At 43.4% G+C, this 24,182-nt stretch overlaps 1 protein-coding gene across 2 annotated transcripts; it reads right to left on the reverse strand.

Moving 5' to 3' along the window:
• Positions 1-3,345: 3,345 nt before the first annotated feature.
• On the reverse strand, positions 3,346-23,490 carry LOC139461438 (calmodulin-like). Of its 2 annotated transcripts, none has more exons than XM_071242996.1 (6): positions 23,343-23,490; positions 12,150-12,171; positions 9,098-9,241; positions 4,771-4,944; positions 4,310-4,390; positions 3,346-3,874 (listed from the first exon to the last, which is right to left on the reverse strand). In XM_071242996.1, exons 1-6 carry the CDS (start codon positions 23,346-23,348, stop codon positions 3,822-3,824), a joined length of 480 nt encoding a protein of 159 aa, XP_071099097.1. In that variant the 5' UTR covers positions 23,349-23,490; the 3' UTR covers positions 3,346-3,821. The 2 variants fall into 2 exon arrangements, with proteins under 2 accessions (XP_071099097.1, XP_071099098.1); XM_071242997.1 differs by lacking the exon at positions 23,343-23,490 and adding an exon at positions 16,745-16,875.
• Between the last annotated feature and the right edge of the window lie 692 nt (positions 23,491-24,182).

Consider the following 24,182-nt stretch of genomic DNA (forward strand, 5'->3'; position numbering starts at 1 on the left):
TTACAAGTTGTATATTTCATGTTTATAAACATGCTGATCTCATTATGTATGGTGTTGTGTGGTCTTTGTTTGTTTGATAACAGTGTTTGTTTCACCTGATAAAAAAGTGTGTGTGTGTGTGTGTGTGTGCGTGTGTGTGCGTGCTTGTGTGTCACCTGATAAAAATAGTGTGTGTGTGTGTGTGTGTGTGTGCGTGTGTGTGTGTGTGTGAGAGTGGGAGTGAGAGAGTCTGATTGTGCTAGTGCGAACTAATGCCGCTTACATCGTGTGCTAACCCATTGAGATACCATGTCACAGTTTAACATGGATACTCCACTCAGACCCCTTGTACAGCCTCCAAGCCCATCAGACCTACATTAGCTACAGCCACACATATTTCTTAATTTTACTTTTTCTTTTGGAAAAACACCTTACAACAGTGTAATTTTTGTGACAGGCAATTTTGTTTTTCAAAAGTCTAAGGGTGCATAATTACTTACTTTTCGGGTACAGTTTATTTTTACGATATAATCTTAGCCCCCTGCCCCCGTCGAATAGCATCTAGCAAGCCCCGGCCAAGGCTTGATTAGCCTGTCTGGCTCTGACTTTGATTAGAATGCCTGGATTAGACTTTCCAGGATGGCATAGCATGAGTTTCTGATGGGTAAAACTCCATCCTCTCACTCACCTGTTTTGTAGCCAGGTGGGTCAGATTGGGGTTGTAATGTATGATGCCCTTTGCTAACTGCTGAAAACACACTCACATGCGATACAGATTTTCATGGAGAAAAACATGGATTCAAAAACATTTTATTGAAACTGAAGTCAGATTAAGATATCATGATGTGATGTGAATATACACAAATGTGAAATGTTGGTGGCATTGAGAGAAGAATCACAGGCACAGTGTATGGACAGACCAAATACACATCTAGCATAAATACCAGACACAATACAATTTGTTAGCAGCATTTACATTTTCTGAGTTCATTGTTCTGCTATTTTTTTTCACAAAGTTCAATTTAAGAAACAAATAGCAAACTAATAATGAGTTCCAAAATAAACCTTGCACAGATAACAAAGGAGGCAAGAAAGCTTTGATAAGAGGCATGAACAAAGTGGCCACAAATTGGCATGACTTTATTAAAATGGCAAACAAATTCAATTTACAACAAAGTAATTTTCCCAAAATGTTTAATCAACACAGACATGATTTAAAAAAATATGAACAATACTGGTTTCAATTCATTCCCTGTTTTTCATCTTATACCAGGGGGACATGGGTGGCCCAGTCATCTAAGGCGCCGCGATTAGCTCTGCAGAGTTGCGTCCCTTGGGCACGCCAGAAACCTATGATTGTGTTCGAATCCCGGTTCGCCCCGATTATGTTTCAAGGTATGTCAGCACCACACCCGCACTCGTGGGTTTCACCGAAGTGGTAAAGGTCAGAGACCTGCATCACTTCGGGCTTTCCTCCCACATCAGCTGACACGCCGTGAAATAACTGGAATACTGTTAAAAGCGGCGTTAAACCCAACTCACTCACTCACTCTTACACCATGTTTATGACTACGAGGCGTTTACCTCCCTTACATACTGAATTTTATTAACATGGTCTTTCCACGGCCAGGCCATATGTTCGTCGAGCTAACCAGAGGCACTTCCTTGCTTCCAATTAGTGTTGTTCACGTTCTTGAAAATCCATGCATATTTTAGGGTTTAAAGAAAACTGACACTGTACAACCAACAAAATATCGGGAAATTTATGTGAGTGAGAAAGGTTTAACGCCGCTTTTAATAGTATTCCAGTTATACCACGCTGTGTCTGCTTAATGTGGGGGGAAAGACCGAAGTGTAGAATGTCCCTTTGGTGAAACCCACGGATATCGGTATGGTGGTGACAAAACTAAAAACATAATCGGGCAAACCAGGATTCGAACCCACAAACATATGGTCCAAGGTGGGCAACTCTGCACAGCGAATTGCAGCGCCTTAGATTTTGTCACCAGTGCAACTGGGAATTTCAAGATAAAGTAGACCAAATATGGCATGTTATGAACAATTGTTTAAATAAGCTGAAATGCATGTACTTTCTATTCTCTTATCTATAAGTCCTATAGACGTGTCTGAAACCTACCACAACTAGACTAAAGAATTATCTGATGTGTTATCGTGAAAACTTCCCTAACCTACACCCAACTGTACCCTCCTACACCCAGAGGGGACAACGTCTTGAACTTGTGCTGATCCCGACTCATAAATGCCGAGGCAAGTCCAGTTTTGTTGTCAATTAGCTCCCTTGTCGCAGGAATATTTCATAAATGACACTCCATGTTCTTGGCATACTACAAGTTAAAATGAATTCTAAAATGATCCTAATGATCCAGTTTCAATACTTCCTTATCACACAAGCTGAATAATTATTCTACTCATCTTTTCTTTGGGTTTCTCCATGTCCGTGTGAGATAGGATGACGTAATCTGATTAATATGATATTTTGTCATGAAAATACACTATAAAAAAATACCTTTCCTTTCGTGGTTGTCCTGAGGTTCGTAACAGTAAGTGATATCACAATATCCCTTTGAAAGGTTGAGTACACTATTCTCCGAATGTTAAAACAGAACAAAGGGTCCATGCATGTTCCTCTGTTGTACCTGGGATGCTACAAAGGGTCCATGCATGTCTCTCTGTTGTACCTGGGATGCTACAAAGGGTCCATGCATGTCTCTCTGTTGTACCTGGGATGCTACAAAGGGTCCATGCATGTCTCTCTGTTGTACCTGGGATGCTACAAAGGGTCCATGCATGTCTCTCTGTTGTACCTGGGATGCTACAAAGGGTATATGCATGTCTCTCTGTTGTACCTGTGATGCTACAAAGGGTATATGCATGTCTCTCTGTTGTACCTGGGACGCTACAAAGGGTCCATGCATGTCTCTCTGTTGTACCTGGGATGCTACAAAGGGTCCATGCATGTCTCTCTGTTGTACTTGCGATGCTACAAAGGGTCCATGCATGTCTCTCTGTTGTACCTGACATGCTACAAAGGGTATATGCATGTCTCTCTGTTGTACCTGGGATGCTACAAAGGGTCCATGCATGTCTCTCTGTTGCACCTGGGATGCTACAAAGGGTCCATGCATGTCTCTCTGTTGTACCTTGGATGCTACAAAGGGTCCATGCATGTCTCTCTGTTGTACCTGGGATGCTACAAAGGGTCCATGCATGTCTCCCTGTTGCACCTGGGATGCTACAAAGGGTCCATGCATGTCTCTCTGTTGTACCTGGGATGCTACAAAGGGTCCATGCATGTCTCTCTGTTGCACCTGGGATGCTACAAAGGGTCCATGCATATCTCTCTGTTGTACCTGGGATGCTACAAAGGGTCCATGCATGTCTCTCTGTTGCACCTGGGATGCTACAAAGGGTCCATGCATGTCTTTCTGTTGTACCTGGGATGCTACAAAGCATCCATGCATGTCTCTCTGTTCTTCCTGGGATGCTTTCTGTCGGGTCATCTAATGAAGGGACACTGCATTTCTGAATTATTTCAACTTGAGTAATTAGATAGCAGCTTCTAAACCTTTTTTTTAAAACACTACAGAGAGATGATAGGAAACATTCAAACACGGAATCACAGAAAAGAAATAGGTAAATAATACATACATCAAATCTTGGCAATGTTGCAGTGACTATAATATATACTTTAGGTAAGTTGACGTACCCCGATTACATCGGAGCATTATAATTTGTCTTGAGCAACAGATCAAAACCATTCTGGTTTATGGGCAACGTATCAATAATCCTCGATGTACACAGTTTTCGTTCACATTCCGCCACTATCCTTTGCCGTCTTCGAGGAGAATGTTTCTCTTCATGTGCCTGCAGAACTCTGAAATAAACATGCAGCCACTGAGATAAAGAAGGTCTGCAAAGGGACTAATCTATCACATCTAGAACCAGTGCGATTAAACCATGACAAAAGCCTAGCAGTGTTAGAACACTGTGCATGTACCCCGACTAGGCAGCCCCTTTCACTTTGCCACAGCATAGGATGGGTGTGGGTGTGGGTGTGGGTTGGAGTCCCGGCACGCCCCCCCCCCCCCCCCCCCCCCCTCTCTCTCTCTCTCTCTCTCTCTCCCTTATAAATTGCTGGATCCACCCTTGCACAGACTAAAGACAGCCGTAGCGCTAAGATCCCTTTGTGGAACTGGACCCTGTGGTAAATGGCGGTATGTTTGTTATAAGAGCCTATAACATATACAGGCGCATCGCCTGGTGAGGGAAGAGACGTTTAATTAATGTTAATATTCATGCGTTCGGTTACCTGTGTAGTCGATCTTGCCGTCCCCGTCAGTGTCCGCCTCCTTCATCAACGCCTCCACCTCCTCCGTTGACATCTTGTCTCCTGTCACAACATGTCCGCATTAAGCCCATAGTTAACCAGGATATGATGAAATCCAAGGGACCAGCACAATTAGAAAGTCAGATCTGAACTCGTTATTCAAATAAATAGACCGTAGATTTAAACTTTTCAAAGATTTGATTTTAATCGACTATTCGCTATATGCGAGTTCGTTAAAGCCATAGTTGACTATGAAATATGATTTCTTATTACCTACCAAAGTATGAAAATACAGGTCACTATATATACAAAGTTTAACTTACCTTTAAAGAAGGGTTAAGGCTCAGACCTGGGCATACCATCTACCATTTATTTATACACCCGCGCATCTTATGTAAGACTCGTCCTATAAAGTTAAACTGTATACAGTTTCTAGCACTCACCTAGATTAACCATGACTTCCTTGAATTCCTCAGCGTCGATGAAGCCGTTGCCGTCTTTGTCAAACACTTGGAAGGCCGCGGACAGGTCGTCATCCATCTCGTCCCGACACACCGTGGTCAGTTGCTCCTCAACCATGAAGCGCTCGAAGTCGGTGTAGTTGACGTACCCATCTCCTACAGCAGTAACAACGATGTCAGTCTACGTACCCATCTCCTACAGCAGTAATAACGATGCCAGCCTACGTACTCATTCACGACAACAGTAACAACGATGTCAGTCTACGTACTCATTCACTACAGCAGTAACAACGATGTCAGTCTACGTACTCATTCACTACAACAGTAACAACGATGTCAGTCTACGTACCCATCTCCTACAACACAGTAACAACTATGTCAGTCTACGTACTCATTCACGACAACAGCAACAACGATGTCAGTCTACGTACTCATTCACTACAGCAGTAACAACGATGTCAGTCTATGTACTCATTCACTACAGCAGTAACAACGATGTCAGTCTACGTACTCATTCACTACAGCAGTAACAACGATGTCAGTCTACGTACTCATTCACTACAGCAGTAACAACGATGTCAGTCTACGTACTCATTCACTACAACAGTAACAACGATGTCAGTCTACGTACTCATTCACTACAGCAGTAACAACGATGTCAGTCTACGTACTCATTCACTACAGCAGTAACAACGATGTCAGTCTACGTACTCATTCACTACAACAGCAACAACGATGTCAGTCTACGTACTCATTCACTACAGCAGTAACAACGATGTCAGTCTACGTACTCATTCACTACAGCAGTAACAACGATGTCAGTCTACGTACTCATTCACTACAGCAGTAACAACGATGTCAGTCTACATACTCATTCACTACAACAGTAACAACGATGTCAGTCTACGTACTCATTCACTACAGCAGTAACAACGATGTCAGTCTACGTACTCATTCACTACAACAGTAACAACGATGTCAGTCTACGTACTCATTCACTACAACAGCAACAACGATGTCAGTCTACGTACCAATCTCCTACAGCAGTAACAACTATGTCAGTCTACGTACTAATTCACTACAACAGCAACAACGATGTCAGTCTACGTACCCATCTCCTACAGCAGTAACAACGATGTCAGTCTACGTACTCATTCACTACAGCAGTAACAACGATGTCAGTCTACGTACTCATTCACTACAACAGCAACAACGATGTCAGTCTAAGTACTCAATCATTACAATAGTAACAACGATGTCAGTCTACGTACCCATCTCCTACAACACAGTAACAACTATGTCAGTCTACGTACTCATTCACGACAACAGCAACAACGATGTCAGTCTACGTACTCATTCACTACAGCAGTAACAACGATGTCAGTCTATGTACTCATTCACTACAGCAGTAACAACGATGTCAGTCTACGTACTCATTCACTACAGCAGTAACAACTATGTCAGTCTACGTACTCATTCACTACAACAGTAACAACGATGTCAGTCTACGTACTCATTCACTACAACAGTAACAACGATGTCAGTCTACGTACTCATTCACTACAACAGCAACAACGATGTCAGTCTACGTACTCATTCATTACAATAGTAACAACGATGTCAGTCTACGTACCCATCTCCTACAACACAGTAACAACTATGTCAGTCTACGTACTCATTCACGACAACAGCAACAACGATGTCAGTCTACGTACTCATTCACTACAGCAGTAACAACGATGTCAGTCTATGTACTCATTCACTACAGCAGTAACAACGATGTCAGTCTACGTACTCATTCACTACAGCAGTAACAACGATGTCAGTCTACGTACTCATTCACTACAACAGTAACAACGATGTCAGTCTACGTACTCATTCACTACAACAGTAACAACGATGTCAGTCTACGTACTCATTCACTACAGCAGTAACAACGATGTCAGTCTACGTACTCATTCACTACAACAGTAACAACGATGTCAGTCTACGTACTCATTCACTACAGCAGTAACAACGATGTCAGTCTACGTACTCATTCACTACAGCAGTAACAACGATGTCGGTCTACGTACTCATTCACTACAACAGCAACAACGATGTCAGTCTACGTACTCATTCACTACAACAGTAACAACGATGTCAGTCTACGTACTCATTCACTACAACAGTAACAACGATGTCAGTCTACGTACTCATTCACTACAGCAGTAACAACGATGTCAGTCTACGTACTCATTCACTACAACAGTAACAACGATGTCAGTCTACGTACTCATTCACTACAACAGTAACAACGATGTCAGTCTACGTACTCATTCACTACAGCAGTAACAACGATGTCAGTCTACGTACTCAATCATTACAATAGTAACAACGATGTCAGTCTACGTACCCATCTCCTACAACACAGTAACAACTATGTCAGTCTACGTACTCATTCACGACAACAGCAACAACGATGTCAGTCTACGTACTCATTCACTACAGCAGTAACAACGATGTCAGTCTATGTACTCATTCACTACAGCAGTAACAACGATGTCAGTCTACGTACTCATTCACTACAGCAGTAACAACTATGTCAGTCTACGTACTCATTCACTACAACAGTAACAACGATGTCAGTCTACGTACTCATTCACTACAACAGTAACAACGATGTCAGTCTACGTACTCATTCACTACAACAGCAACAACGATGTCAGTCTACGTACCAATCTCCTACAGCAGTAACAACGATGTCAGTCTACGTACTAATTCACTACAACAGCAACAACGATGTCAGTCTACGTACCCATCTCCTACAGCAGTAACAACGATGTCAGTCTACGTACTCATTCACTACAGCAGTAACAACGATGTCAGTCTACGTACTCATTCACTACAACAGCAACAACGATGTCAGTCTACGTACTCATTCATTACAATAGTAACAACGATGTCAGTCTACGTACCCATCTCCTACAACACAGTAACAACTATGTCAGTCTACGTACTCATTCACGACAACAGCAACAACGATGTCAGTCTACGTACTCATTCACTACAGCAGTAACAACGATGTCAGTCTATGTACTCATTCACTACAGCAGTAACAACGATGTCAGTCTACGTACTCATTCACTATAACAGCAACAACGATGTCAGTCTACGTACTCATTCACTACAACAGTAACAACGATGTCAGTCTACGTACTCATTCACTACAACAGTAACAACGATGTCAGTCTACGTACTCATTCACTACAGCAGTAACAACGATGTCAGTCTACGTACTCATTCACTACAACAGTAACAACGATGTCAGTCTACGTACTCATTCACTACAGCAGTAACAACGATGTCAGTCTACGTACTCATTCACTACAGCAGTAACAACGATGTCAATCTACGTACTCATTCACTACAACAGCAACAACGATGTCAGTCTACGTACTCATTCACTACAACAGTAACAACGATGTCAGTCTACGTACTCATTCACTACAACAGTAACAACGATGTCAGTCTACGTACTCATTCACTACAGCAGTAACAACGATGTCAGTCTACGTACTCATTCACTACAACAGTAACAACGATGTCAGTCTACGTACCAATCTCCTACAGCAGTAACAACGATGTCAGCCTACGTACTCATTCACTACAACAGCAACAACGATGTCAGTCTACGTACCCATCTCCTACAGCAGTAACAACGATGTCAGTCTACGTACTCATTCACTACAACAGTAACAACGATGTCAGTCTACGTACTCATTCACTACAGCAGTAACAACGATGTCAGTCTACGTACTCATTCACTATAACAGCAACAACGATGTCAGTCTACGTACTCATTCACTACAACAGTAACAACGATGCCAGTCTGCGTACTTATTCTATAAAACGGTAACGACGATTAAAGTCTGAGTACCCATCTCCTACAGCAGTAAGAACGACGTCGGTCTACGTACCCATTCACTCTAAAGGTAACAACGATGTCAGTCACGTACTCATTCTTTACAACGGTAACAACGATTGCAGTCTGCGAACCCTTCTCCTACACCTAGTAAACCTAGACCTACTCGGGCGCATAAGCCCATTTGCTATTCAACCAGACAATGGGTATTCGAAAGAATGCAACCAACACGTATTCTGTTGTTTTTGACGTATGAGAGTTACACAAATTGTTATATTAAATACAAATTGTAACATTAAATTAATCACTTATACAGTACACGTGTGACGCATGCGTAGGCCTGGTGAGTGTCTTCAATCTATTCCTTTTCCATGTGGCTATGGTACGATTATGAATACCGGTTACCATCTTGATCAAGCTTGCCGAGGAAAGCCCGCAGCTGTCCGTCATTGGCTACGATGAAGAATGCCCGGATGATGGTGCCCATCTCCTTGGTGGTCACTCTGCCGTCATGGTCAACGTCAAACAGATCAAACGTCTCCTGGATTTCTGTCAAAACCATCACATCACATAAACGGCAAAGGTCAAAGAATTTTTACAATGCAAAACCTCTATTAAATTAGTGTCAGAAATCTTGTATTTCGTCTGTCATCACATCACTGTATATCGGCAAGACACATCTCTCGCTCATGAGCTTACATCGACACCCAATCAAAATCCATTTCCGACTTCGATACAAATTAGAAGTTTTCGCCGGAAAAAGATGTTTTCCTGATTATTAATACAGAAAGAATCTGGACCAGACAATCTATTGATGGACACCATGAGCATCGATTCACGCAGGTGGGATACGATGACATGCATCAACCAAGTCAGGAGCCTGACCACCTGATCCCGTTAGTCACCTCTTACGACAAGCATAGTCGCCTGTGACGGCAAGCACGGGTTGATGAAGACCCATTCTAACCCGGATGTTCACGGGGGCCATAATCATGTGAGCACCATTGATTCCAAAGCTGTTATCCAGGCAGCCACACCACCAGCAATAGATCGCAGCGGTAATGTGGCATTTGGGCTGATTCGCCTCCACACACCATTAACTGTTCCAAAATGGCTGGACAGATAGCACATTTGGATTGACGAAGAATCGATGTCCTTATTGGTTCGTGGCGATGACATATTATCCTATGTTTTCCTATGTCAGAATGGTGGTTTATAATCTGAACGGCAGAAATAATCTTTGAACAAGTACTTTGTAAATCGATTTCCAATTTGTTAATCTGGAAGTTAAACCAATCGTCTATGTTGGGTGGATATTTGAGCCTAATTGTTTGCGAACATGCACCCGGAAGCGGATGTTTGGGAAAAGCAGCAGCTAAATGTGGTTTTCAAGCTGCCGGCGTGTCATGTCGACACTAGCGGGGTGAGCTTGTATAGCTGGGCGGGGGGAGAGAGAGAGTCCCAGATTGGTATAAGGACTGATACGTGTGTCAGTTAGCCTGTGTTAGTGGAGGTTTAGGTTGCTTGCAGTCGTGTTGTATCGCGACAGGAACACATCCACGAGGTGCATGCAGGTAGTGATAGAAGCTAGCAAAACTGACGGTACGCCTTAACCTTGGCCTACGCTGTATGCAGACAAATCATTGATTGACACTGTGAGTGTACTATGCCGTGTCACAGTTGCGTCACGCAACAGTAAACCAGATAGTCAACCATGAATAGCATCAATACACAGGAGCCAAATATAGACTCGCCGCAAAAAGAAACGCGAACCATAGAAACGTATAGAGAAGTATGCACGTTAAGAAGAGATGTTTCCAATGTGTTCCACTTAATGATAAAAGTGACAATCAGTCAAGTGTTACCACGGTGTCTTTATTCTTATCACGAAATGCTTCATATGACTTCCAAACTTTACACGCCAATCCTGTATGGGACAAATGGTGCATCTCGAGTCATGGATCTATGACGTCACGTGTGATGCGTTCATGAGCGTGGATTCACACAACAAAACAATATGTTCGTTTGTGCATCGAACCTGTCTCATATCTCTCGAATATGAGTAATTCTTCATATATTGACCAACATGCATGGTATTCGCGTTTCTTTTGTCGGTGAGTATATATTGTCGTGCGGCCCGTCTCTGCTAAAGCCACATACACTACATCTACAACCCCGACATATTGTTCACAAAATATCACCCCGACATATTTCAGACACTGTAAAACCCCGTCTCACGTCGGACACATTACAACATGGGAGCCGTGAAGATCCGGGGTAGAATAGCTCTTCGGCAAACCATGCTTGTCGCCACAGGCGATTAGGCTTGTTGTTAGAGGCGACTAACGGGATCGGGTGGTCAGGCTCGCTGAGTTGGTTGATTCATGTTATCGTATCCTAATTGCATGGATCGATGCTCATGATGTCAATCACTGGATTGTCTGGTCCAGACTGGATTAATTAAAGACCGCCTTCATATAGCTGGAATATTGCTGAGTGCGGCGTTTAAACAACAAACAAACAAGACATTACAATATGGGGACCGGTGGGTAGTTGTGAAAGAATGTTTTGCACCACAGGTGAGGTGAGGTGAGGTGAAATTGGGTTTAACGTCGTGTCCAAGATTATTGCACTTATATAGCGACGTACATGTTCGCGTATGGGTTTTTTGTGTTTGTGTGGCTGCTTGTACTAGTCCGGACTGATGCCGATTTATAGTGCTAGCTCACTGAGATACCATGCCGCAGTTTAACATGAATACCCCAGACACAGTATACTGACTCCGAGCCGACCAGTCCTTGTTTTAGCCTCTTAATGCCGAGCGTTAGACAGGGTAACAACAAGTACCATCTTTTAACGTCTTTTAGTATGACGCAGCCGGGGATCGAAACCCGGACCTTCCGCTCTCCGGGCGGACGCTCTACCACTAGACCACGGAGGCGGTTTTTTGCACCACAGGCAGTATGGCCCAGCTATATCACTGCTGCCTCTGTTGTCGACTGGACCGCCTCCGTGGTCTAGTGGTAGAGCGTCCGCCCGGAGAGCGGAAGGTCCGGGGTTCGATCCCCGGTCGCGTCATAGCAAAAGACGTTAAAAGATGGTACTTGTTGTTACCCTGTCTGGCACTCGGCATTAAGGGGCTAGAACAAGGACTGGTCGGCTCGGATTCAGTATACTGTGTCTGAGTGGGTTATTCGTGTTAAACTGCGGCATGGTATCTCAGTGAGCTAGCACTATAAATCGGCATCAGTCCGGACTATTTTTTTTAGTACAAGCAGCCACACACACACACGTGCATGCACGTCGCTATATAAGTGCAATAATCTTGGACACGACGTTAAACCCAATTTCACCTCACCTCACCTATTGTCTACTGGGAAGTCTTGGCCGCACACAGCCCACTTGGGGGTGGCGACACGCACCCTGTACAGGTGGAGGGAGCCTTAATAACACGTACCTTTCTTCTGCTGGTCTGTAACCTGGAAATTAAGAAGAAGCGTTAGAGCACATTGCGAACAAGACATCACCTCATTCATTGCTTATGGGAGGCACGGGTGGTCAAGTCGTCTAAGGCGCCGCGATTCGTTGTGCAGAGTTGAGTCTCTTGGGCACGCCAGAAACCTATGATTGTGGGTTCGAATCCCGGTTCTCCCCGATTATGTTTCTAGGTTTGTCAGCACCATACCCGTGCTCGTGGGTTTCACCGACGTGGTAAACGTCAGAGACCTGAATCACTTCGGGCTTTCCTCCCACATTAAGCTGACACGACGCGATATACTGTTAAAAGCGCCGTTAAACCCAACTCACTCACTCATTCATTGCTTGTAGTTCAGAATAGTCGCCTATTTCGGCCAGAACATTTATATCTTGTTTAGCGAAATTAGATCAAGAAACAAACGAATGGAATTACTTGTTGTGTGTGAGCTGTGCAATAACACCGGTGGGGGAGTGAGTGAGTGAGTCCTAGTAACGGCCGCCATTGTTGCAGTTGTTGCGGTCGCTGATGAATTTGTAGTGAGTGAGTGAAGTGTAGCAGTAACAGCAGCGGTTATTGCAGTTGGCGCAATAGTAACAGACGTAGTAGATGTTGTTGTAGAGCGTAAGTTATAGTAGTAGGAGTCGCCGATGTCGTTGCCGCTGTAGCAGTAGCGGGAGTACTGTAGTTGTAGAGGCGACTAACGAGATGGGTGGTCAGGCTCACTGCCTAGGTTGATGCATGTCATCGTATCCCAACTGCGTGGATCGATGCTCATGATATCAACCACAGGATTTTCAGGTCATGACTCGATTATTAACAGACCGCCGTCATATAGCTGGAATATTGATCAGTGAGGCGTCAAACAACGAACAAACAAACAAATAGTCGCCGTTGTCGTTGCCGTAGTAGCAGTAGCAGTAGTTGATGTAGTTGTAGTGAGTGAGTGAGTTATAGTTGTAACAGCCGACGTTGTCGTTGCCGTAGTAGCAATAACGGTAGAAGATGAAGGTCTTGTATTAAGTGAGTTGTAGTAGTAGCAGACGACGTTGTTGCGGCGAGTGCAGTAGTGACAGCGGTAGTAGATGTAGTTGTAGTGAGTGAGTGAGTTGTAGTAGTAACAGCCGACGTTGTTCCGGCGAGTGCAGTAGTTACAGCGGTAGTGGATGTAGTTGTAGCAACAATGGCGATTGTAGCTGCAATTATCTCCCATGATTCCACTCAGTGCTCTGGTTTATTTACCAATTAAACATTCTTCAACAATTAATCGAGTGAATCCTTGTTTTCCAATATCCACGTCCTCTTGGTGCATGTCACAGTAGCCTTTACGTCACTTCCCCCCAGCGAAGCGATCACATACATCTTCCTAACAAATACGTGCAGATGCTCCAGTTCCTAAACAATGATAGACATTGCATGTTCCTGGAACGTTTTATGCACCTCCGTAGCCCGCTGAGTCAGAATATAAACAACAGAGTTAAAAGCCCCTTTGCCACCGTTATCGATTACATGTCCTAACCGTTGAAATATCTACCCCACACGGATTCCGCGGTTTGATTGATTGGTGAAATGTAAGCGATTGATAACAATAGGTTCCTTGGTAGGTTACTTCAGGGGTAAGTGCATATCTACACTGGCTGGGAAACTATCCAACTCGGTTGTAAATTGCGTGTTGCAGCGACGTTATACTCGGTGTTCTACTGTGTCCTACAGCCAGTGACGTTATACGTGATATACCGTATAGTATAGCCAGTGACGTTATACGTGATATACCGTATAGTATAGCCAGTGACGTTATACTTAGGGATATACTGTGTACTATTACCAGTGACGATATTCTCGGTAATATACTGTATACTATAGCCATTGACGTTATACTCGGTAATATACTGTATACTATTTCAAATGACGTAATTCTCGGTAATATACTTATACTGTAGCCGGTGACGTTATACTCGGTAATATACTGTGTACTATTGCCAGTGACGTTATACTCGGTAATATACTGTATACTATTGCCAGTGACGTTATACTCGGTAATATACTGTATACTATTGCCAGTGACTTTATACTCGGTAATATACTGTATACTTAAGCCAGTGACGTTATACTTAGTGATATACTGTATACTATAGCCAGTGACGTTATATTCGTAGGTATGCTTTATACAGCAGCCAATGGTGTTACATTCGATGATGTGCTGTATATTCTTTGATGCTTCGACAGTGCTTGATCCTACGATAAAGTACTATTTCTGAGTTGCGTCATAACCGGATGACGTCATGACTCTGTTCAAATTACCTTCCCCAGCGATCTATTGTACCCCTAGTAACATTGTTCTATCATTCCTGTCAATCACGATGGCGCATCCACATCAAACATCGTTCTGGGAAAAAGTTTCTTTCACTGAGAAACTTGTCGGATAATTAAATATTATCTCCTGGGAAAAAACAGGGCAAGATGATGTCAAGCCATGCAGCGGAGTTATCCTAAACATACAAAAACACGGTATCCGTGCCAGAGCGGACACATAGCTGTCTGGTTACGGAAACAGATAAAGCAACCAACTCGGTAAGCACTGCATTTCATGGTTTGCAGTTATCTGGTAACATGGGCAGTGGAATCAGAACTTGAACGTTTACGAAATGAAACACCTCTACTTACAATAACTAGCGACACAGGCATCGGCTGTGCTTACATCGCTACTCACCCTGCTCCTCTCTACCCGTTCAGCCACCCACCATCCATCCTGCTACTCCCCACCCGCTCATCCACCCTCCACCCACCCTGTTACTCTCCACCCATCCTGCTACTCTCCAGCCGTTCAGCCACCCCCATCCCCCAACACACACATACACACATGATTTGGAGACACTAAAACCGACGTGCGTCGATGACCTGTTACACATTTACAATACCACAAAAATACATTGTTAACCAACTTCTTATATTAGCACTGGGCTCATGGCTGTCAAAGCGAGCGTGCCAAGTAGCAATAGCAATTTGTATAAAGCTCAAGTTAATCTCCTAGACCAGGTGTGTTTGATACGAGGTCGATATGGTGTCGGCTAAATGAGGCTCGGTAACCTAGGCATGGCAGGGAATAAGATGGGGCAGCCGTCCTGTTTAACATTGTAATGTGGAAACGGAATTAAGCTTTCCTTGTCACGGGAGAGTTACCCCCCTTTAAAGTTACACGTGACCTCCTGGAGAGTACAGACTGCTCCAGGTGCTTTCTGCATCGACGAAGGCCAAGCTGCCCATGCAGGATAGGCAGGGGAAAGACGAGTGCTCGTGAAGAGGGTTTGGGGGTGAAACGGGTTCAACGCTGCTTAAAGAGTATTGCAGTAATAGCACGTCGTGTCAGCTTAATGTGGCAGACAGTTTAAAGTGACGCAGGTCTTTGACGTTTACCACTTCAGTGAAACCAACAAGCACAGGTATCGACAGAACAAGAATCATAATCTGGAATTGGAACTCTAGCTGTTGTTATTGTTTGTTGTTTAAAGCCGCACTCGGCAATATTTCAGCTATATGACGGCGGTCTGTAAATAAGCGAGTCTTGACCAGACAATCCAGTGGTTGACATCATGAGCATCGATCTACGCAATTGGGATGCGATGTTTTGCATCAACCAAGTCAGTGAGCCTGACAATCCGACTCCTTTAGTCGCCTCTTGCGACAAGGATAATCGCCTCTTACGGTAAGCATGGGTTGCTGAAGACCTATTCTATCCCGGACTTAAAGGGTGGGAACTCTTGCTGTAGACTAACGAATCCTGACAGTTACGAGACGCGGCGCTACAGAGAATTGAGGTGCTCTTAGCCAGTTTGATTGTACCTGTGCGGCATTTGTCATGTGACAAGAGTGTTGCAATTGTATAAATATTCTTTTTGGTAGTTGATATTTCTGTTCTGAGTCCCTGTTCACCGAAGTGGTAAACGTCTGAGACCTGCATCACATCGGGATTTCCTCCCACATTAAGCTGACACGCCGTGATATAACTGGAATACTGTTAAAAGCGGCGTTAAACCCAACTCACTCACTCACTCACTGAATCCCTGTTACAGATTGGACTGATCCGACACCCTGGGCAGTGCCTGACCCAAGTAGGAAAATATATAGACAACTTTCGAAAACACAAGCAAAGTTATTCACTGTGTTCCAGATGATATTGTTATACATGTTTATTCTGAGTTGTCTACTTCTGGAGCTCATTGATCTTTGTTTAATATGTACAATAGTTCTTGCAACCTTACATTTATGTTTTGATGTCATATATTAAACCTTCTTATGGGTTAGTACAGAACACGAGTGGATGTGAGTGTGAATAAATGTCAATGTCTTATTTTAAAAAATCAGAGTCCATAATATACTTGTATTAGTATCAACATTCGGCTATATATATAGTCGAACCCAGTACACAGCATGACAGGTGCACGCGCTGTCAGCTGCACTATATGTTTTTCTTCGGGCGCAACTTATTAACTTAAACTTCAATATAAAAACTAAATTTGTTTAATCATCACTTTAATAATCATCACTTTAATAACAGGCACCATGCAACATGCACTTACCTCCATACTGCGGCCGGCGAATACTTTGGCCTTGAGCCCTTAACGTCACAACAGTGTATACTACTGTTTCTGTTTTCGTATATTCCACAAGTCACATTGCAATTTGGGGGACCAGTACTGAGTCTCGGATCCAAATCTCGTGGTGATACTGAATACAGCCCTCAGAAATGACTTTAGGAAATCCCACTACCATATAAACTAAGTGTTAATCCACTACCGCGCCACGCCACACTAATCCCAAGCATTACATTGTGTGCTACTTGTCATAACCCTCTCCCTGTCAGACCGATTCACTACCAGGGAGCTTATCTACTCCGCGAACTATTTTTTTGTATCTACCCTGCCGGCTCATTGATTACGTCGCGCGTATTATTAACGCTGGCCGGTTCAAGCAAACATGTCGGCTAACAACGGTCTCTGACTATTAGTTCCGCGTGGTCGAAACAGCTAGGGAATCACAGGCCTTGTTTAGAGTTTAGACACGGAGTTGGGCGTGGTTGCTTAGTAACCGTGATGATATAATCAGTTTCGATAAGAATTGATTTTAAAAAAGATGGGGAACCAAAATCTTCTCTTGCTTTTCTTTCGTGTTTGATGCGTTCCTTTGGCAAATAAAGTACTATTATCTATGGCTGACGATAATTTTGTCCATCTTATGGTAAATAACATTACATAATTACAAATCAACCCACTCGAAAACATTTGAGCACTTGCAACACTTTTTTTCAGAAGCAAATGATTTTTTTTAAGACAAAGCCACCCCACCCCCAGTAATATTCATACGCTGCACGCACGCATAGGTTTTGTTTGAAACCGGTTATTAAACATAATGCTTGCGTTTCTAAAACTATTAACCTGGTAGCCGTAAAACGAGATAAGAATGAGTGTCGTCCAAATGGCCGCTGAATGCGTCCAGGGGATGGGTGATCAACTGTAAAGATCGACTCTCGTTCACTACCTGGTGATTAAAGTGTGTCGTCCTAGCCGGGTGGCATGAATCGATTATCAGGCGTCAGGGCGGAGAGTGCAGTTTGACTGATGCAACTGGGTCCGACGTAGTTCCACATCACTCACTCACTCACTCACGATGGGTATGCAAATATGATAGAAGTTGTTATTTGTTTGTTTGTTGCTTAACTCCGCACACAGCCATATTCCAGCTACATGGCGGCGATCTGTAATTAATCAAGTGGGGCCAGACAATCTAGTGACTGACATCATGAGCATCGATCCACGCAACTTTGATACAATGACATGCATCAACCAAGTCAGCGAGCCTGACCACCCGAACCCGTTAGTCCTCTCTTACGACAAGGTTTCAAAGTTACAACGTTACCAAAAGTAGTTCCTGGCAAAATTTTGTTTCCCTAGTAAAGCTAAACGGTACAATTATATGTCATCTGTAAATTGAAAGGCCGTATTAGTGTTTTAACAACGCAGTAACACCTAACTATAGCCGAGAAAACGCTAATTTAAATGCAGTTTAAATTGATTGTAATCCCTCATTATTTCCATATAGCGGTCAACGAGTGCATCTGATGAATACGTCAACACTGTCAATGCGTTTTGCCAGGACACATATATACTGTCGGAAATGTTTCACGGACAGTTTATCGGATGTTACAATAAATATGTACGGCTCGTTTATTCGCCATATTTAGCCCAGTTAAAATCATGCTCAAATGTTTGACGGGACTGGGACGGGACGCTGCTAACCCTGCCGTGTTCCTGCTGCATGCCCGACGACGATGCCTGCAACGACCATGTATATCAACAACTATGCGAGGTAGTCTATCGTAAAGGTCTTACATACTGTGTTCAATATTCATTAAGGGCGGTCGGGTAGCCTAGTGGTTAAAGCTTTCGCTCGTCACGCCGTAGACCCGGGTACAATGTGTGAAGCCCATTTCTGGTGTCCCCCGCCCTGATATTGCTGGAATATTGTTAAAAGAGGCGTAAAACCATACTCACTCACTCACAAATGTTCATTAAAGATCATGCACACGAACACGAAACGATTAGTGAACTTGGAGCTCGGCGCTAGGGGCACGATCAAAACAATAATGTAAAAGAGCACGAGCTGTTTTTCGGTGCTCGTCAGAGCATTTGAGGGAATAAATTGTTTTTTTTAACTTTGCAGTTTTGTGATTAGAAATTTGTTTTATGCGGTTGAAGGGAAAGCGTTCTACTGTGAAGCCCCATCCCAAATTGTTCGGTCATACTGAACAATCTGCTGCATATGTGCATATTTAAATGAGATATCGTTCTTTCTGCTCAGGTACTTCAGCATTTCATTATAAAAGTACCAATTAAAATTAGTTTATTTTGTTTCCCTTTTTTTGGTTTCCCTCATGTAAACAAGAACGGTGTTCTGATCGAAATATGAACGAATGAATGTAGCGAAAGTAGTTCGTTCCGTAAAGGCCATGGTTCACAATCAACCAATCAAATGTCAGAATAACTGAAAAGCGACATGTGGACACTATGCAAATATCAGAAATATATGCAGTGGACAACTATATTACTCAAAGTATGATGAGGATTAAGTTTTGATGATATCAAAAAATCATCCTACAAATGTAGATTGAAATATTTTAGTACACAATGTTTGGGGAGTCCCTTTAGGACCCCATTTTCATGATGAAGGAACAGAGTCATGCAGTCATGGCCATGATGTGCAGGAGGTGCTTGAAAATGTGTTTGGATGTATCGTGACAATCGTTGCACATCCTTATCAGAGAGCACAACAACATTTGCAGGATTGCAACAACTGACTGCATTTGTGCATTCAAAGCCAAAGCGTCAAAGACGTTGTTTGACGATCGAGGAATTAGGTAGATGCATAGGCATGCTTGAAACTGGTTCTTTGGCGTCAGTTAAAGAGTGATCAGCAGAGCATGGCATGGATATCATACGTTTGGATCAGTTACCCACGCAGCGAAATACAGGTTGTCGAAGGCGTTCCACCACGCACCGAAAAGACAGGTTTCTCCTGATTGCAGCAAGACATCATCACTTTGTTACTGCCGCCACACTCAGAAATGACCTGCGGAACGACAGTGTCTATTCCGACAGCGCGTTATCGTCTCCATGAGGCTGGTCTCCCGGCACGGGACGGTGCGTTAGGATTAGGCTAAGGATAAGGCTCCAGCGGTTTTCGATGATGAATGGAGATACTGTCACATTGTCGTGCCGGAGTGTGGCGTAGGCAAGAAGAAATATTTCAGGATTTCTAAGAAGCCAAACACGACCGATATGGGTTATGTTGTACACGTCAGACATCTACCTAACATTAATACCACCATACAACGTAATGTTGTACACGCAGGTCGACTGCCCCACCTATCGGGTTATTACATTATATTGTACTCGTCAGACATCTGATATAGTCGTCCCTGGTTGAGTCAGCACAGATCAATGTCGACGTCAAACCCACTATGTAAATTATGGCAGTTATTGACAAGTTTGGTGCACCGTCTTGTTTATTAACGTGTTGTTTGTTTAGAGTGTATTATTGTTCTGTGCAGCGTCAGGGTGCTATTGTTGAGTCAGAAAAAGGTTTGGTCGGGAAGAAAGGGTCGAGTATACATGTCAACACAGGGCTAATGGTTCATGCATTATTTAGTTCCGACATAATGTGTTTGTGAATTCCATTTCACTCAGTGGGGGAGATTTATAACAGAACATAAGAGGCTCTCATGACAGTCCGCTTCGAGAGGGAAGTGGTCTTCATTGATATATGCATTCTTTAGACTAAGTGAGTCATGCTTTGGTAAATGTCAGTAGGAAACTAGCCATTGTATGGTTCACCAAGGATTCGTATGACAGTCGCTTCGTGTTTTGTTTCTCGAATATTTCATTAAGCAAACAGGACTCCGTTCTGAATATCAAGATTTGATTAAATAAAATTCCTACAGAAACAAACCGGTACGAGTAGTAGGGAGGATGACAGGTACATGATTGTTGTTGTTGTTGTTGTTGATATACTGGAGGAAGAATCCAGTTGCAATTTCTTAACTGATGTTTTGAAAATTACGATGATCGGAAATATGATAATGTGCGTAACAGCAATTATTCTCTGAGCGTTTAATCATAACCAGCAACGCGTAATGTCATAGTCAGTAACACCATATGTCAGAGCCAGCAACACGTAACGTCATAGCCAGCAACACCTTATGTTATAACCAGCAACACCTTATGTCATAGTCAGCAACACCTTATGTCATAACCAGCAACACCTTATGTCATAGTCAGCAACACCATATGTCACAGCCAGAAACACGTAACGTCATAGTCAGCAACACCCTATGTCATAACCAGCAACACCTTATGTCATAGTCAGCAACACCATATGTCACAGCCAGAAACACGTAACGTCATAGCCAGCAACACCTTATGTCATAACCAGCAACACCTTATGTCATAATCAGCAACACCTTATGTCATAACCAGCAACACCTTATGTCATAGTCAGCAACACCTTATTTCATAACCAGCAACACCTTATGTCATAGTCAGCAACACGTAACGTCATAGCCAGCAACACCTTATGTCATAACCAGCAACACCTTATGTCATAGTCAGCAACACCATATGCCATAGCCAGCAACACCTTATGTCATAACCAGCAACACCTTATGTCATAGTCAGCAACACCTTATGTCATAACCAGCAACACCTTATGTCATAGTCAGCAACACCTTATTTCATAACCAGCAACACCTTATGTCATAGTCAGCAACACGTAACGTCATAGCCAGCAACACCTTATGTCATAACCAGCAACACCTTATGTCATAGTCAGCAACACCATATGCCATAGCCAGCAACACCTTATGTCATAACCAGCAACACCTTATGTCATAGTCAGCAACACCTTATGTCATAACCAGCAACACCTTATGTCATAGTCAGCAACACCTTATGTCATAACCAGCAACACCTTATGTCATAGTCAGCAACACCTTATGTCATAACCAGCAACACCTTATGTCATAGTCAGCAACACCATATGCCATAGCCAGCAACTTCTTATGTCATAGCCAGCAACACCTTATGTCATAACCAGCAACACCTTATGTCATAACCAGCAACACCTTATGTCATAGTCAGCAACACCTTATGTCATAACCAGCAACACCTTATGTCATAGTCAGCAACACCATATGCCATAGCCAGCAACACCTTATGCCATAGCCAGCAACACCTTATGCCATAGCCAGCAACACCATATGTCATAACCAGCAACACCATATGTCATAGTCAGCAACACCATATGTCACAGCCAGCAACACGTAGCGTCATAGCCAGCAACACCTTATGTCATAACCAGCAACACCTTATGTCATAACCAGCAACACGTTAAGTCATATCCAGGAAAACGTTAAGCCATAGCCGGCAACACCTTACGTCATAGCCATCAACACGTTATGCCATTGCCAGCAACACGTAACGTCATAGCCACCAACATGATATGCCATTGCCAGCAACACGTAACGTCATAGCCACCAACATGATATGTCATAGCCGGCAACACGCTACGTCATAGCCAGCAACACGTAACGTCATCGCCAACAACACGTTATGTCATAGCCAGCAACACGTTATGTCATAGCCAGCAACACGTTATGTCATAGCCGGCAACACGCTACGTCATAGCCAGCAACACGTAACGTCATCGCCAGCAACACGTTATGTCATAGCCAGCAACACGTTATGTCATAACCAGCAACACGTTATGTCATAGCCGGCAACACGCTACGTCATAGCCAGCAACACGTAACGTCATCGCCAACAACACGTAACGTCATAGCCAGCAACACGTAACGTCATAGCCAGCAACACGTCATGTCGTTACGACTGAAGAATAACACACGCACATGTGTCTATATATATGTGTGTCTGTGTATGTGTGTGTGTGTGCGCGTGCGCACGCTCGCGTGTATGATTACAGAAACACGTGCGTCTACATGTGTACAGGCAGGTACGTGCGTGTATCTGAACAAGTGTATGCTTGTGCGTGTTTGCGTTCAGGCGTTTGTGTGTGTGTGTGTGTGTGTGTGTGTGTGTGTGTGTGTGTGTGTGTGTGTGTGTGTGTGTGTGTGTGTGTGTGTGTGTGTGTGTGGTGTATGTATGTGTGTGTGGTGTATGTATGTGTGTGTGTGTGTGTGTATGTGTGTGTGTGGTGTATGTATATGTGTGTGGTGTATGTGTGTGTGTGGTGTATGTATGTATGTGTGTGTGTGTGTGGTGTGTTGTGTGTGTGTGTTGTATGTATGTGTGTGTGTATGTGTGGTGTATGTATGTATGTATGTATGTATGTATGTATGTATGTATGTATGTATGTATGTATGTATGTATGTATTTGTGGTGTGTGTGTGTGTGTGTGTGTGTGTGGTGTATGTATGTGTAAGTACAGGCGCGTGTGAGTGCGTTACGAGTAGAGTGTATGCGTGTGTGTGTTGAGACGCGTGTCGAGTGCCCGTGTACAGTATGCATGTTATGTAACGCTGATGGCTTCATACAGGCTATTCTAGAGTTTCTCTCACAAAGTATAAGTACACACTGTGAGACAAGGGTAGACAGGAAGGAGACTTACCCCCATTCTATAGCTCGGGCGTCCACCCGAAGTCGAGTCTGTATTGCCGGCCCTAGTCAAGTGTAGGTTGAAATGTCAGATCCTCCCTCCAGGGGGCGCGTGTGTACGTGGGACGTCCAAGTGTTAGGGAGAAATGTTTGAAACAGGTTTCCACGCCAGGACACACACATACATGCTGAAATATACTCTGTATACAGCTGACTATTATTATTGTATTTAAGTCGGATGAGATTCCACAACTCGTAGTCAAGGTCAGGAGAAATCTCAATAAATTACAAAAGTCGGTACCGAAGATTGGATGCCAACGTCCTTATTTAGTTCACAGGTAAATGCTCAGGAGCATTTTGCATAGTGCGAAGTTTGGAGTCAAATCTTATCTTTACAATATCAAAAGATCAGAGTTCAATCTTCGTTATTTGCACGGCAAGGCCAGATACGAATACCTCGTACCTATAGCCAAATATCGAGGACAGTTTCTTTCCTATATCCAAAGAACGGAGAAAGTTCCTTTGCTGGTCCAAAGATCAATGACAGATGCTTTTCTATGTCCAAAAGAACGGAGAAAGTTCCTTTGCTGGTCCAAAGATCGATGACAGATGCTTTTCTATGACCAAAGAACGGAGAGCGTTCCTTTGCTGGTCCAAAGATCGAAAACAGTTGCGTTCCTATATCCAAAGATCGAAGACTTTTCTTTTCCTTGTCCATAGACCGAAGACGGTTAATTTCCTATGTCCATGAATAGAAGACAGTTTCATATACTATATTCAAACACCGGCATCATATAGCTGTGACAGAGACATGAACACAGAAGTGTATGAAACAACAGCTCAAGATGGACGT

The sequence above is a fragment of the Haliotis cracherodii genome, unplaced genomic scaffold, assembly GCF_022045235.1.
Source record: "Haliotis cracherodii isolate W230 unplaced genomic scaffold, xgHalCrac1.p SCAF_1, whole genome shotgun sequence".
Taxonomy (NCBI): domain Eukaryota; kingdom Metazoa; phylum Mollusca; class Gastropoda; order Lepetellida; family Haliotidae; genus Haliotis; species Haliotis cracherodii.

Excerpts from the sequence above, each read along its gene's own strand:
- LOC139461438 (XM_071242996.1), bottom strand. Across the intron at positions 9,242-12,149 it reads TACAGACCAGCAGAAGAAAG|AAATCCAGGAGACGTTTGAT; the intron begins GTACGTGTTATT and ends TGGTTTTGACAG. Across the intron at positions 4,945-9,097 it reads CGGCAAGCTTGATCAAGATG|GAGATGGGTACGTCAACTAC; the intron begins GTAACCGGTATT and ends TTACTGCTGTAG.